This window comes from Mustela nigripes, chromosome 1, assembly GCF_022355385.1.
Source record: "Mustela nigripes isolate SB6536 chromosome 1, MUSNIG.SB6536, whole genome shotgun sequence".
NCBI lineage: Eukaryota > Metazoa > Chordata > Mammalia > Carnivora > Mustelidae > Mustela > Mustela nigripes.
The window spans coordinates 63948624-63964938 of record NC_081557.1 but is presented as its reverse complement, the minus strand read 5'-3'; the positions used below and the strand labels follow the sequence as shown (position 1 = coordinate 63964938).

General features: G+C 36.0%; 1 protein-coding gene across 1 annotated transcript in view; it reads left to right on the top strand.

Moving 5' to 3' along the window:
* The window catches only part of NOX4 (NADPH oxidase 4), a 174301-nt gene that overhangs the window by 11862 nt on the left and 146124 nt on the right, over positions 1-16315 (top strand). The window contains exons 3-4 of the mRNA XM_059412437.1: positions 13571-13681; positions 15245-15329. Of these exons, the coding sequence (XP_059268420.1) occupies positions 13571-13681; positions 15245-15329 (196 nt within the window). The remainder of the gene's footprint in view (positions 1-13570; positions 13682-15244; positions 15330-16315) is intronic.

Genomic DNA, 16315 nt, shown 5'->3' with positions numbered 1-16315 from the left:
TGGACCCAAAAGCACATTTATAAAGTGCTTTGAGTCATGCAAACAAAGGTAAAGAATATGTTTTTATTCCCACTTCCACCCCCCCCCTTTTGCCCCCCCCCCCCCCCCAAATATCTAAAGGGAAAACTAAGCAAATATCATCAGTGGTCTATATTAATGGGTTCCAGTTGGAAAAGAAAATGACTCATATTAAGCCACAAGAATGCAGAGCTTCCATTGCATGTTCTTCCACTCAAGAAAAGGCATTTGCTGTTGGGCATTGTCTGTATTACATTTGTTACCTCCCATGGAAGTTCTCTGTAGGGTTGGAGCTTGGCTTGGACTATGTAGAACCCATCATTGAACTATTTTTGATCTCGTATGTTTTGTAAAACATAAGAGAAGGGGAAATGAATCAAATGAACATCTGACAGGAGTTTACGATCACAGTGGCTCTATAGAGTTTACTTAATTTTGGTTTGCCTGATGAGAACTAGTCCTTGACTTGTACTGATTTTAAAGCTTAGACATGTTATTCTCAAAGAAGAAAATATATTTTGTACAACCTAATTTTTTAGATTTATAACATTTGTTCAAGTCTTCTATGACACATGTAAAAATTCTTGTAAAAACTCTGTTACCACCTTTTCCTAAGCATGTAATGACGATTAGTTTAAATTTCAAATATAGTAACACCTGGGAAAATTCCAAAGTTTAATGAAAACAATACAATGTAATGAACAATGAATGTAAGAACATGGATTTTTATGGACAAGTTGACTAAAGTGGAAATTGAGACTTTATCTTATAACAAATGTATCTTTAAATGATTTATTGGAACCTCCAAAGCCTTAAGTTTCCTCAATTTTAAATGGAGAATTATATTATGAAATTGAATTACCTAAAAATTCCAGTATTGAAATAGTCTGACTTAAAAAAAAAAGATGGCAGTTTTGCATAGTTTAACCTAGTATCTCTTACAGGCTTTTGTTTTGTTTTGAAGAGAGGATTAAGTAGGATGAGGAAGAAATGCGTGTGAGGCCTTCAAAAAGCATGATTTCCCTTCTTGCTAATGGCAAGTTATAGTAGACTATGCTGGAGTCATTTCTTTTAGGCGACACTTTTGAAGTTAAGAATGTTTTGATGTTGAAATCTACTTGTAAATGGCCGCTAATGACAAAATTTCCAGCAACTAAGAGACATTAACTCCTAATTTCAGACAGTGTATATATTATGAATTATTTAAAGAGATATTTTGCAAGTGGCAGTGTGTTTTGTTAATTATAATTTCAAAACGATTGAAGCTCACAATTAATTGCTTTTTAACTGGTAATGGTTTTCAAGTTCTATCTCAATTTTTTGGCCTTTTAAAAGCTTTCTGTCAAACCAACCGAAGATTGAAGTACACACAAAGAGAGCTAATTTTAAAGGACATTAGCAGTGACTCTTTGTAAAAACAAAGGATTTAAAAAGCTATGTTTTGGATTTCAGGTACCGAGTATTTAAACATGTATCTTAGTTTGTAGCCGACTGCCTTCCTGGGCCTTTTCCTTTCTTCATCATTCATTTATTTATTAATTCATTGTGTAATTACTCCTCATTCTCCAAATCCCCAGTTCCTTTTTCCTCCCGACAACAGGAACATTTTTAACATGCTGACATGTATCCTTCTATTGTTATTTTATTTGCATGTTTCTTTGAATTCACCAAAATGGCATTATGCATAGACTCATTCTGTTTCTTGCTTTTTTTCCATCTGGTATTAGGTTTTTAAAGTCTGTCATGTGACTATGCGGTTCTTTGGGGTTTTGTTTCTAATTGCTACACAGTATTCTGTGGTTCCCATCTGCCACAGTGTACTTGCCCATTCTCCCAGAAAGAGACCCTCCGATTTCCTCTGATTTCCTATGACTTAATCATGACTTATGACTTTATCACAACTAAACATCATGATAAACATAAAGCATATTCTTAGAGTACAGATATTATACATTAGTTTCCTGGTTTTGTGATTTAGAAACTTTGCCCAATCCCTGGAGGACAAGTAATCTGTTCATACTGTAACAAAAGTACCCATTTTTGTTAGGATATTTCTATATACTTGTTATAAAGGTTTTTAGTGAGATTGAGATGACATTGGATGTGATCACACTTGGTACAACTTTAAATATTGATATTCAGTGGTAGTAACTGGTTTTCAGTGAGAAGTTTAAAGGTTATTGGATAACTAAAGGGAAGAATGCAGCAAGTATTTAAAGTTATTATTTGAGTTCTGTATTCCTACGGTTTTTTTTCTTATGTATTGCACATGATATTAACCATTTAAACAAAAAACCTACCCATATAAACAGTTACAGTAAAAACAGTATTACAGTTATTATTAATAACACATATAATATCAGACTTAGAGGAAATGGCAAGGGGGCACTGGGCGGTATAGTCGGTTAAGCCTCCAACTCTTGGTTTCTGCTCAGGTTGTGATCTCAGGGTGCTCAGAGGGAGCCCTGTGTCAGGTTCCTTGCTCAGTGCAGAAACTGCTGAAGTTTCTCTCTCCCTCTGCCCCTCCCCATTGTGCTTTCTCTCTCTCAAATAAATTTAAAAATCTTAAAAAAAAAAAAAAAGAAGAGATATAGGAAATGGAATAAATATAGAAGAAAACATTAAAAGGATAGGTGAATAGAGTGGAATGGATTACAGAAAAGTAAACAGACACGTCACAGCAATGATTCATCCAAACTGTCTGAGCTGCAAAGTGTAATATAATAGACAGCTATATGGACCCAGAGACCAAGCAAGGTTACGAAGGCTGTGGGATGGAGTGTGCTTGGAAGGTTATTTCTTTTCTTTTCTTTTTTTTTCATGTTAGCATATGAGGGTTTTCTTTATTAATACTTTAATATATGTAGAAATACTTTATTTTTTTCTCTGAAACGCTTTGGTAAATATTTTAAGAGCACATAAGCTGACCAAGCTGTAAGAAATGTGCGATGCTCTCTGTCACAAGGGAGCTGTGGTTTGGATGATATTTAATGTGTGGGCCCCACTTAAGTTGCAGTAGTGTGCAAGAATCGCTGTCTCTGACACCCTTCCATTACCCTGGTAGTTCTGTTCATTACTTGGAATCCCCTTTTTCCTTGCCAGCTATAATGTCACTTCTTATTTCCCCTCTTCCCCCCACTCACACATTTCCCCTCTTTCCTGTTCCTGTCCTGTTATGTCCTATTCCGTTCTATCCTGTCCAATCTTACCCTGTCCAGCCTCGTCCTATTTCGTCCTGTCCTGTCTTGTCCTATTCGGTCTTCTTCTGTCCCATCCTATTCTGCCCTTCACTGTCATGTCCTGTCCTATCTTACACTGTCTTATTGATCCTGAACTTGAAGTAAATATCTTCTTGTTTATCAAAGGCTGGAAAAAAAAGAGCCCAGTAGCTTAATGTCCTTTTTCTGGAAGCTATCACCTTAAGCCATGGAAATATTTGCAAGATAATTTATAGTTTGTCATGGATTTTTCAGTATGAAAATAATGCATCCAATTAAGAGGGGAAAATGGACAAATGCACAAAAGTTGAAATAAAAGGAAAATTGCCTTTCAGTATTTGCTTTTCAGTATTTTAAGATAATATTTCTCCTCAAATTGTACTTCTAAGACTTTCCCCCCATTCCATTTTACTTACAAAATAATCTTTCTTGTGACTTTCAGGTTTATTAAATCTTTTTCATATCTGTTACAGAAAATGGGAGGAAATGCAAAAAAAAAAAAATCATCTCAGAACCCACACCTAACCACCATTAACATTTTGGTTATTTCTTTTTTTTTTATAATAATATGATTAGAATAAACAGTTTTATATTCTTCTTTTAACATGCAGTGTTAAATATTATATTAGGTTTATTTCTGTTATATTATCACATATAGTTCAAAAATACATTTTTTATTTTTAATATTTCATTGAATAAATACAAACATACCTGTTGCAAACACTCCCCAAATTTCGGACATTCAGATGGTCTCTATTAACCCAGAAAATGCTATGAAAAACATCATAGTGTAGAATACCTCCTTTGTTTGTATAATCATGTCCTTTGGATATGTTATTAGAAATTCAAAGTGTATTAACCCATTTAATTTTATTTATTGCAAATTTTCATTGTGATCTATCCATTTAGTTTTTGGTACTTAATTGGTAAATTCATTACATTTCAAAAGAAACACGTGCTTCTCTGTACATTGAATACTGATGTTACCATAGAAAAAAATTAGGAATTCTCCTTTATTTCTATATAATCTATGTTACATACAGATACACATTTTGCATGTGCATATTATTAATTCATTTCCATTATACAAGTTTAACTTATTTTCTGTGGCTAAAGACTGTCCAATAATGTAGAGATAATTTTTTTCATTTCTCTACTGTTAACCAATTTGTTCCTAGTCTTTTTGTTTTTATCAGATGCCATACTGCAGTGTATCCTTATAGAAATTTTTATGTACACTTGGACAAGTATTTCTGTATGCCACTTTATTTTTTTTAAGAAATTCCGAAGCGAGGGGGATGGAAGGGTGGGGGAAAAAAAAAAAAAGAAGTTCCAAAGTGAGATATTTTGGACCTGTTAAATGTTAGTTTTTTTAGGGAAAAAAAAAGATTATTTTTGATTTATATTTACTCTCTTATACCTATTTATCATCTTACATTTGATGTAATGCCTTGTTCTACCAGGAGATGAACTAGTGTGGACCACTGTGTGCTGACTAATTAAACTCTGAAGAATTTGTTGGAAGAGTCTAATGTTTAGAAGTGTATGCATCAGGAGCGACTGGGTGGCTCAGTGGGTTAAAGCCTCTGCCTTTGGCTCAGGTCATGATCCCATGGTCCTGGGATTGGGCCCTGCATCGGGCTCTCTGCTCAGCGAGGAGCCTGCCTCCCTCTCTCTCTCTCTCTCTCTGTCTGCCTCTGTGCCTACTTGTGATCTCTGTCTGTCAAATAAATAAATAAATAAAATCTTTTTTTAAAAAAAGAAATGTATGCATCAGGAAGTTTAGATGAATAGTTTATACCAGACAATCCATTCAGTCCATTTTACTGAGTTCCTACTCTCTCAGCCATTTTAGCCATTTTGATAAACCTAGAGTTTTCTCAGAATTAATATCTTATTGGAGACAGTATTTTTTTTTTTTTTTCAAAGAAAGACTAAGAGAAATTTAACTGGATTCAAAGTTGAAAGTTATAGTTAAAAGACATGCTGAGTTAGCTAAGATTGCTAGTATTTTGAGGATCAAGATAGAACTTAAAGACAGCTTCATAGATTAAAATAATGAGTCGTTAACAAACAAGATTGAGTTCAGGAGAAATAAAATGGTAATGAGAGAAATGAGAGTAATGAGAGAAAAATCTTAATATAGAATATTCTGTAGTCACAGTATGAGTTTTATCTATTTATTAATTTTTAAGATTTTATTTATTTGACAGAATGAAAGAGCACAAGCAGGGGGAGCAGCAGGCAGAGGGAGAAGTAGACTCCCCACTGGGCAGGGAGCTGGACATGGGACTCGATCCCAGGACCCTGGGATCATGACCTGAGCTGAAGGAAGACACTTAACTGCCTGAGCCACCCAGACACACCCACTGTATGAGTTTTAATATATGTTGTTAAGGATAGTTTGATTACAAGACTAACCAAATGAGGGTGTACCATTGCTTTGACTGTTACTTCCTTTCAAAATTATTCTAGTATATCTGTTTGGCTTCCAAGTTCTAGGAGGAATGTTGAGAAATTAAAAATGGTTTAAGGATGAGGAAGAATGATGCAAGGTTTTGGAATGATTGTTCCTGATGAAGAGTAGCTGAGATGTGACTAAATAAATATCCTGTAATTGTGATCAGATGTGCTGGACCTGTGATGGAAGAAAAACAGGGCCTGTCTCAACTTCCTAGCCAACCATGCTCTCCAAAATACATGCCATTCCTTGGTGCCTTTCCCTGTGCATGGCAAATTTCTGTAGGAGGAGGAACTGTAACAATGACATAAAAGCAAATGTGCTGTAATTCTTGAGACCCTTGTTCTTGTGCTGTAGATAGGAGTAGATTATAAGGGATGAGCATGAAAACCTATAGAAATATCATGGGTGAATTAAAAAAATCCATTTTTTCAGCTAAAGAGATCAAGCCATTTTCATTTGATTTGTTTTTACCTTTTAGAATAGTTCTACAGGAGAAAGTGGAGCAAGTTTTGACTAGTGTTTTGTTAAGTTCTCCAGTTCTAGGTTTTGGAAACAATAACCTTGGTAGGGGTCACAGGTATTAAGTGTGATAAAAATATGCTTTTTAATGTGGTGATCTGTTTAGTAGATGGCATTGCGTGTAGAAACCCATGAATGTATTTAATGTAGTTCTGGATCTCACTTAGGTTGAACTTCAACTTTTGCAGACAGACTCATTGTTTAGAAGTGAATCTATTCTGCTCTCTGGGTTTTTGGCACAGGAAAGACAAGATAGACAAAATCTAGACAGAAATGCCATGTTACAATCTTGCTTTCTTCTTGTCTAAGAACTGTATTTCTTTCTTTCTTGTAATAGACTTCTAAGGAAGGAGTACATTCCTACTGAAAATGGAAGAAAGTTTCCTTCTAGAAAGGATGGAATGATGAATGATGGTGTATAAAAGGCAAGATCTGGGTTAAGCATAAGGAAATCTGCATATGAAGTCAGGATGGATTCTATTTTTTTTTTTTTTTTTTTTGGTGGCCCCTTTAATCATATGGAAACAAAATCTACCCCCCACCCCACTCCATTCCTGGCTGCTTTTTTTTTTTTTTTTTTTTTTAGAACTGATAACTTCTTTAGAAACAGTGTTTAAAAAAAAAAGTTTATAGATTGAAAGAGAGGTCAATGTGAGTCAAAAATTACATCATAGTTAAATTCTTCAGGGCAGTTAGTTGACAGAAACCAGCTAGGATCATTTGGCATGAACTATAGTTCATAATGGAATGAGGGGACATTCATGAGTTTTTGGATATACCCCAAGACCACTGAATTGCTAGTTTATTTTGGAAGTTTTTAAAGAAATAATTACTCCAATTATTATTAACTGCTTTCTGATAGTTCATGGCATGTTATTCATTATTGTTTTCATATGAAGCCTTATCAAAATAGGTAATCAACTTTTTGAAGTAACTTTTCATTGAAATGTCATTTTTAAGAATCATTAAGTACGATCCTGTCTGTATGAAATGCCTATCATATTCTTAATTCATACCCCTATTATACTATATTAATAGTGCACACTGAAATTTTAGTTAGGACCACAAGTTTGATTTTAGAGGGATAGGGAAAATAAATTTTCTAATTTTCTGCCATGGACCATTTTGGTGATTATAAAGACGACAGAAAGTGCTTACTATTGCTTTGGAAAATTGTATGGACTACTTTATGGAGTAGTCTCTTTTTGCTCATGTTTCTGTCTCAATTCTACTTTTCTTAGACTTTCATTGCTAAAAGCATATTTTCTCTGAGGAGTATTTTTTCTTTTTTCAAAATAATTTTCACTATTAATGAGCATGCACTTTTGAGGTCCCCAACAATAAGAAGCATTTTGGGCATTGCCACTCAGCAGCGCTTGCCACTTGCTAGCTTTTGGGGGAAAACAAGGAGATAAATAGGTAAAATATTCTAATACAACATCTCAAGTACTCTAAAGGAAATAAAGGTTGGAAGAGGTGGAATGCCGTCCCAAATAGAAGAAATGGCGATAAATACCATGAGCTAGGGACAGTGAATGAAGATATGTGGTGAAAATTCAGAAGAGGAGCTTATTAATCTGGTAATACCTCCAGGAGCTGCATTAATTGTAAAAGGATGGCTAGTGAGCCCTATGGGATCATCAATTTGGCTTATTTACAGACTTTTAATATAAGTTGGTATAAAAAGTTTTGGATTAGATGACCTATACAGACTCATCAAAGAGCTACAGTGGCCCTAAAGATTTTTTAGAAGTGAGTCTCTTCTGCTGTCTGGGCTTTTGGCACAGGAAAGACAAGATACACAAAATCTAGACAGAAATACCAATTTAAATCTTTAAATTGGGCATGCAGTTCTATCAAGTAAATCCTAATCTCAAGAATGGTGGCAGTTGGGGAAATGGAGGCAGAGTTTTCATTCTTGGGCACTAAGGCATGATGGAGAGAACAGGTCTGAGTCTAACACTAGATGTAAACTACATTTCTTGGGTGATCTCTTTTGGTCTTGATTATTTATTTCTTAATTTCCAAAATGAGAACACTGAAGGATCATTTCATAGACTCATTCATTCAACCACCTTAAAGTTATTGAACACCCACTAATTGCTTAGGAATTTTCTTGAAATCTTTAGAATCAGCCAAGTGCAATAAAACTCATCTCCCATAGCTGCAACTAGAATCTTAATTCTTGGGGTGCCTGGGTGGCTCAGTGGGTTAAGCCTCTGCCTTCGGCTCAGGTCATGATCCCGGGGTCCTGGGATCGAGCCCCACATCGGGCTCTCTGCTCAGCAGGGAGCCTGCTTCCTCCTCTCTCTCTCTGCCTGCCTCTCTGCCTACTTGTAACCTCTGTCTGTCAAATAAATAAATAAATAACTCTTTAGAATCTTAATTCTTCAGAGCTGAGGATGGAAAAACAGGCTAGGAAGAAATTATTTGTAGGAAGGCATGCCTTAAGAACACCTACATTTTGAAACTAGAGCAGGTTAGTGGATGGGATTATGATAATAGCTTCTGCTGACTTTTTACTAGATGCTGGGTACCATACTAGGTACTAGATATACTTAATACTCACAATAACTCGTTGAGGTTGATGTATTGTTTTTATTTTATAGATGAGGAAAATGAGACAGGGTAAGAAAATCTATCAGGCCACACAGCTCAAAAAGGTGTTTTAAACTCGGGTTTGTTTGACTTTGAAGTGCATTCTAAAACAGCGATTGCCAAGCCTGGGTGTACCTCCTGGGGCCCCCTCTCCAGATTTAAAGAATGAAAATTTCAGAAAGTACAGCGGAGATGTGTTTATTTGTAAATAGTTCATCCAGTGATTTCAGTGTTCAGTCAGAATAGGAAAATACTCTGTAAAGAGTTACACAAAATGACAGGGAAAAGTACTGGTGGGAAAACAGGTAAGCAATTGAAAGAGTAAGGAAGTATTACAGTTTGGAAAGTTCACTAGGCAAGATGTCTGGATTCACATCTCTGTTCTGGGGAGTGATGTGTTCTTAGGAAACGTCAGATAGCCTAGAGGTGGGCCTGGGTTCTAAACTGTGTTTCTTCCCACGGCAGCATGTGAATAGTGGCAAAAAGAAGGTTGGGCCGAATGATGTGTAAAGCCCCATAAACGAACTACAATTCTGTGGCTATAAAATATGTAAGAATTAGGGGTTGTATAGGCTTCATTTGGTTTGAATAAAAAGAATCAACAAAATTGATCTTAATGAGTACAAATTTGCATAGTTTTAAACAAACACAAAATGCCAATCCAGAATATAAAATAATTTGTTATAAACCTCTATGGTAATTTTTATTTTTTTCCTGGAAATAGTTGACTAATTGTTGACTCACTGAGAGGTAGCTACAGAAAAATGACCAGTTATTAAAACTTACTTTTAATACTTCTCCAGCCTTTTCAAAGCCCTTTAGACAAGGGTGTTGCATAGATGTTTACATGTAGAATGTCATATTCCCTCAAAATTGTTGAGAAAATTACCATTTGAGAGCAAAATGTTCATTTGAAAAGGTAGTTTGCAGGTCAACAATTTCAACAGGGTTTTGATACACTTTAATAGCATTGTCAAGAACCTAGGTGAAGATGTGGAAAACACGAATGTACAATTTTTAGCCAAAGCAAAATTGAGAAGGAAACATGTCAGAATATCAGGTTGATGGGGTGCCTGGGTGGCTCAGTGGGTTAAAGCTTCTGCCTTCAGCTCAGGTCATGATCTCAGGGTCCTGAGATAGAGCCCCGCATCGGGGTCCCTGCTCAGTGAGAAGCCTGCTTCTCCCTCTCCTTTTACCCCTGCTTGTGTTCCCTCTCTCACTATGTCTCTCTGTGTCAAATAAATAAAATCTTAAAAAAAAAAAAAAGATTTTATTTATTTATTTGTCAAAGAAAGAGAGAGAGAATGCACAAGAAGAGAGAGCGGCAGGCAGAGTGAGAAGCAGGCTGTCTGTGGAGTGACGAGCCGGCTCACGGCTCCATCCCAGGACCCCGTGATCGTGACCTGAACTGAAGGCACCCACTGAGCAGGCTGATCCACTCAGGTGCCCCAAGACGTGCATTCTTAATATGACCTACACAATCCAGCAGGCCTCCCCCTTCTCCACGTTTATGTTGTAATCACCTTCCATTTCCAATCCAACCACGCTGAGCTACTATTAAATTCTCATATGTACACTATGCTCCCCTTTGCTGCATCAGTTCTCATGCTGTTTTTTTCTTCTGTATAGGTGTCTTTCTTATTTTTGAGTGACTTGTACTTTTACCCTCAAAATCTCAGTTCACTTTTCACTTAATCATGGCAACCTTCCTGACCTTATTTGGTTTTCATTTCCTGTTACACATGCTCATGCTCTGTATTTCTTATTCACAGCATTGATCATTTTAGAATTTATGTTTGATTATGTAGCTATGTGATTCGTGCCTGTTTTCCCTACTAGAATATAAACATCCTAGGAACAGACATTCTCTGTTTTTTGTTCATGATTAAACTCCTGGTGCCTTGGGATATGTGTATATCACAATAAATATGTATTGAGTGACTAATGTAAAGTGGAACTTACTATGGAAGCACAGAGGAGAACATTCAGAGAAAGGATGTGATATTGTGACCCCAAGGCAATAAATTATTTTTATATAATGCTTGCATATTTTGGACTGGTTTTACTTTTCACAAAAGTTCTAAGAACTCGGATTACTGTATCATATATATTATATTAATTTTAAAAATAAGAACATTTATCCTTAATTTTACAGAAAAGGACAGTTAACTAGCTCAAGATGAATAGTTATTAAGTAGTAGATTTAAGATAAGAAACCATGTATTTGAGATTTTAGGAAAATTGCCATGCACTTGTTATACCCAGATGTTATATTCTTTTATAACTTGCTTCAAATGGCATATGTTCTTATGATGTTCTTTGGGACTGCATTCGTTCAGTCTTCTCTAACAAAATACTGTAGACCAGGTGGCTAAGAGAATATTTATTTCAGTTTTGGAGGCTGGGAAGTTTAGGATCAAGGCGCCAACAGATTTGGTGTCTGATGAGAGCTCCCTCTTCCTTCCTGTCTTCCTTCCTTCTCCTTTCCTTTCCTTTCTTTTCCTCCTCCTCCTCCTCCTCCTCTCTCTCTCTCTCTCTTTTTCTTTCCTTTTTTTTTTTTTTTGACATTAGATTTCATATGAACTTGGGGGGGGCAGACATTCAGTCAATAAAAAGGAGTAAGCTAAGTTTTATTTGTATATACTTATCTAAGATATATTTGTGATTTTACAATTGCATGTGGAATTCTCAGTTTATTACGTTCTAGAGTCCTTGACAGGTAGGCTTCTACACGTGGAAGTAATACTGCCATCTAGTGACAACAGACTTGAATGAAGTTGATAGAGTAGAGGAGCAGTTAAGAGCTCTAGGAATGGTGACCTGAGTCAGTCACAGAGTGGACCTGGCATAACGTGGGGCAGTCCTTTCTTTTTAGTGAACATTTGAGGTAGCTGATTCTTACAGTGGTCATGCGCTAATAGGGACTAAGTAAAACAAAGGCTCTTCCCTGTAGGATGTCACCCACATAGTAAGTAGATCACGGGGTATCCTATGACTGCACCACTTGACTGGGACCTGTCTCCAAGTTCCTTACTTTCCCCATTGCTTCAGAATGAGGGAGTTTTGTACTCTGATAATCTAATAAAGAGAAATTCTCATCTTAGTTGAGAAACTAAGCATCTTCCGGAACAAGCATACATGAGGAAATGAGTCTTTGGCAAGACTTCTGGGTAGATTTTACAGCATCGTTAAGGAAGAAGTGGAATGCCAAGATAAACCCCATCTATCCTAAGGGGACACTTAAAGCCACTCTGAATTAGATTACTATGTGATTTAATGTAAGCACAACAATAAAACACTTCCAGGCATGCAATAAATGGTTAGAAAATTAACAATAGGAGAATTTTCTTTAAATCATTGAACTAGAAAAGAAAATTGGGTAATTTATTTGTATCTCTTAAGTCCTACACTTATACGAGAGATTTTCGCTGATACATTTTAAATGAATTATTGTTCAGGTACATTAAAATTGCCGATAAAATTATCATCTAAAAATCCCCTGAGCTAAAATTTTCTTATCATGGGCAGATGCCAGATCAAAGAAATCACAATTATTCTATTTCTCTGGAGGCGTAGATAACAAAAACTCATCACTCTGAAATGATAATAGCTTGCTGCATAAAGTGAGAATATTATATTTAGTATTTTTTTAGATAGTTTAGAGGGGATTATTTCTATTTGTCTACTTACTAGTATATTCATTGCAATATATCCCTAAGGTTTTCTAACTCATGGAGTAGAAATAGCCTAACTGGAAATATTAATTACTTTTTATATAAGTCAATGAAAATTATTGCTTTCCTGACATGACTTATTACCCCATCTCCCCTTCAGGAGCAATACTTCATGTGCTGACAACTAACATTTTGTAACAGAGTTGCTATTTTGCCAGAGGTTAAGCTGGAAATCTCAGGAGCGTGAATAATTTTAAGATAAGAAAAGCATCTGATTTATACGTATTTCTTAGTCAATATCCTTAAACTAAAGTACTTTTATGTTTATTTTAGGACAAGAGGACAGATAAGATCCCATCTCTTGTTTTCATGTGATACACTATTTATATGAAGAATGTAGGTAGGAATAGACAATAGCAGATGACAATTTAGCAAGAGTTTGATTTTGAATTAGTTGCCAGAAAGTATAGCCTCCACACTGTGGGTTCTGATTCTTTGGAAAAGAAAATATCACATAATGTGGTCATGATTATCTTTGTATGGGACACCTCTGATCTGGAGCCCTCCTAGGTTTGGGTCACGGAAGAACACTAGAGGCGCAGCGCTCAAGGTAAAACCTGAAAGACGGGTAGAGTCAGTAGGGTGAAGAGCTGAAAGGCAGGCAGGCAGTGGTTTGGAAGAGTGTTCTAGAGAGAACACAAATGAAAAAGCTTTATTTGAAATTGAAATTGAAAAGAGGATTCAAGGGCCCCAGTGTGGGGGTCTGGAGGGCCCTTCCTACCCACAATGGTCTAGTGGGGGGCCCAACAAAAAATTGACTTCATGCCAGAAAAATGTACTCAGGTGTTTATAACACTAGTGGAAATGAGGGAAGACTAAGTTTTATGGCAGTGCAGAGCAGAAAGAGACCCGTTTCTTTTTGGGGTTTTTGGTGAGAGGGAAGAAGACAGTTGTTCAAGATTCTCAAAGAAGTTGGGATTTTGGCATGATCCTTCAGAAAGAAGCAGAGTGAGGTCTGCAGCGAGTCTGTAGTCTGTCTTTGCCTTGACAGTGTTTTGACTCTTACCTTATTCGTTCAGCTAGGATTGTGTCTAAGCAGAGCCTCCGCATCTGTTCTTAACCTCAACTGCAGCCTTATCCTTTTACCTGTGTGTCGGACACTCCTGGCTTACCTTCGAGGATCCCAGAAGGTAAGAATGAAAAATCCTGGTCATAGAATCTAGGATCAAAACCAAGTGGAACAGCAGCAAGTTAGTACTACTTAGTTTTCATGGTCAGACCTTCTAATAGACTGACTTCTGGCATCTGCTGTCATCTACCAGTTGATTGTAAAGACTGTGTCACCTGCCAAGATGATCAGTGAGTTATTCTGCAATGCTAGATAGAGGCAGTTGGTAATAGAAATGGCTATTAATAGTGTTATCAGACATGGTGCTAAGCACTCCACGGAGGTAGGTGTGAATCCTCACAATGATTCTGTAGGTCTTGTAGATGAAGAACTGAGGCACAGAGAGGTTAAAGAACTTGACCAATGTCATGAGACTAGCAAAATGGCAGAGTTAAGATCAGTCCCACTTCTGAGATTTTGCCTCAATGAGATCCTGTGTTCTCAATTATTTAAGACCAGGTGAGCAACCTAGAAGCTAGAGCTCTATGCACTTGGAGCAAAATATACAGTGACTGCTGGTGTTGGTGGTGATTTATCTCCTTTTCAAACACATGCATGTTTTAAGCTGTGTAATAGTCTCGGAGATGTCTTGGTTAAGGTGTGATGTCATGTGTGATGTTATAAAATGAAGTAAAGAACTTTGGAAATTAAAACTCAACAAAATATTTTTTTTGTCTTTGGTTGTCCTTCTGTGTGTGTGTTTCTTTTCTCTGTTGAAATAATAAGGCACTGCAGAATTAATACTGATATTCTAAAAGAAGTTGTTTGTATGAGGTCACTTGGATGTTCTATGTGGTTCATATGAGTGGATTTACTGCAGTAAAACTTATCAAACTTTTCAGTAATTATATTTAGAAACTCTACTTTTAGTGCAGTAATTTGTGGAAATAACTCTTTCTCTAGGTTGCCTACTATTGTAAAATGCTAGGTTCTGATTCCTATGGCTAGCTATTGGCTTGGTGTGAAGAAAGAGAAGAGAAACGGCAGGAAAAGTGCCCACCTAAGTCTCTTGGTATTTAAATAAGCCTTAAAGAGTGGTCCCCTGATGTGAAACATAGGTATTCAAAGATGCTTGACATTTTATTTCTTTATAAGATCAAGAAGGCATTTAAACCCATAGATGGAATTGCTTCATTTAAAAATCATCTTAGTTTTTGACTACAGAAAGAAATCATCTATATTGTACAATTCAAACATTCCAGAAATAAGTAATCAGTGAGAGTTTCTCCTAATACTGTGCTAAAACAACCACAGATTACGGATTTGGGGAAAGGCCTTCAGATTTGCATAGAACGCCATTAATTTTAAACAACATAGGACTATAGTATAGTTTATGTGTTATCCTTCTTTTACCTAGCCATATATATGACACCTATTTCCATATAAATAACAAGTCTTCTCACATTCTCTGTAATGGTTTAGGTGTTCCACTGATTAGATATATCATAATTATCTCACCAAGTTTTAATTCCTAGGCCTCTGTCATATTTCTAAAACTTTGATATCATGAACAATGCTCTAGAGAAAAACTTTGTACACATATCTTATTCCCTGCTTCCTTTTCACCACACTGAATTTTATTTAGGTTCCAAGCAGGAGAACCAGAAGATTGTTGGATAAAAGCCGAACATTCCATATAACCTGTGGTGTGACTATCTGTATTTTTTCAGGTGAGAAAACCAAAAGAGGTGAAAATACTACCTTTGAACACATGTTATGAATGGCATTTTTGTGGCTCTGCAAATTATTTGCTGTCCCCAACTTGTGATCGTCTCATTCCATATCTTAATTTTCTCTGCCATGTGTTTAAAGAGAGTTGCCTAATGGTGCTACAGAAAATGAGCATGTCTTACACATTATAGATATAGTTTTCACATTACAGTATATGAGAGCTGGCCTTCAAGCTTTTAATAATGGTTTTTTATAGGTAAATACTTTCATTTAGAAAGACTAAAAGAAACGAATGTTTTTAAGTTTTAAAAATAAAGATATGATAGGACTTTAAATGTATACAAATTAGAATGTGAAACGTACATTCATAGAATGTAATTCCATTTAGAAGTATATTTGATAAATATTTCTTTGATATTAATTCTTGGTATTAAATGTCAAATGTTCAGTTCCATATCAAGCAAGAGCCTTTGGCTTTTTAAAAGAGTCATTTTAAAATAAGTTTTTATCCTGAATATTTATGTGGTATTTTTCAAATTTTGGAATGGCAGGTGATAAACACATTAATTAAGTATATGGACTTTGGAGACAAGGTTGTGTAGGATCTATCCCCAACTGCCTTTCTACCTTATTGTGTGACATAAGCTCTCTGGTCTTTCATTTGTTGTTGCTTTAATCATAAAATGATTGACAGTATGAGATCGCCCATAGGAAGTTATTTGGATGGAATTTTTTACACTTTACAAATTCAGGGGTTAATTATCTCAGTGGCATAGCACCTGACATTTTCCTCTAGTCATGATTTGACAGGACAGAGCTGTTTTGACACCAGGGTCATTTGGTCTGGATATGTATATATGGCTACTTTGAATCGGGCATATCTTTGTGCAGCCACTATTGAGAGGTCATTAAGCTCTTCACTTTTTAAAAAGTTCCCAAGTATTGTTGAAACAGGCATCTGCACTGTTTTGTCCCTGGACATTTT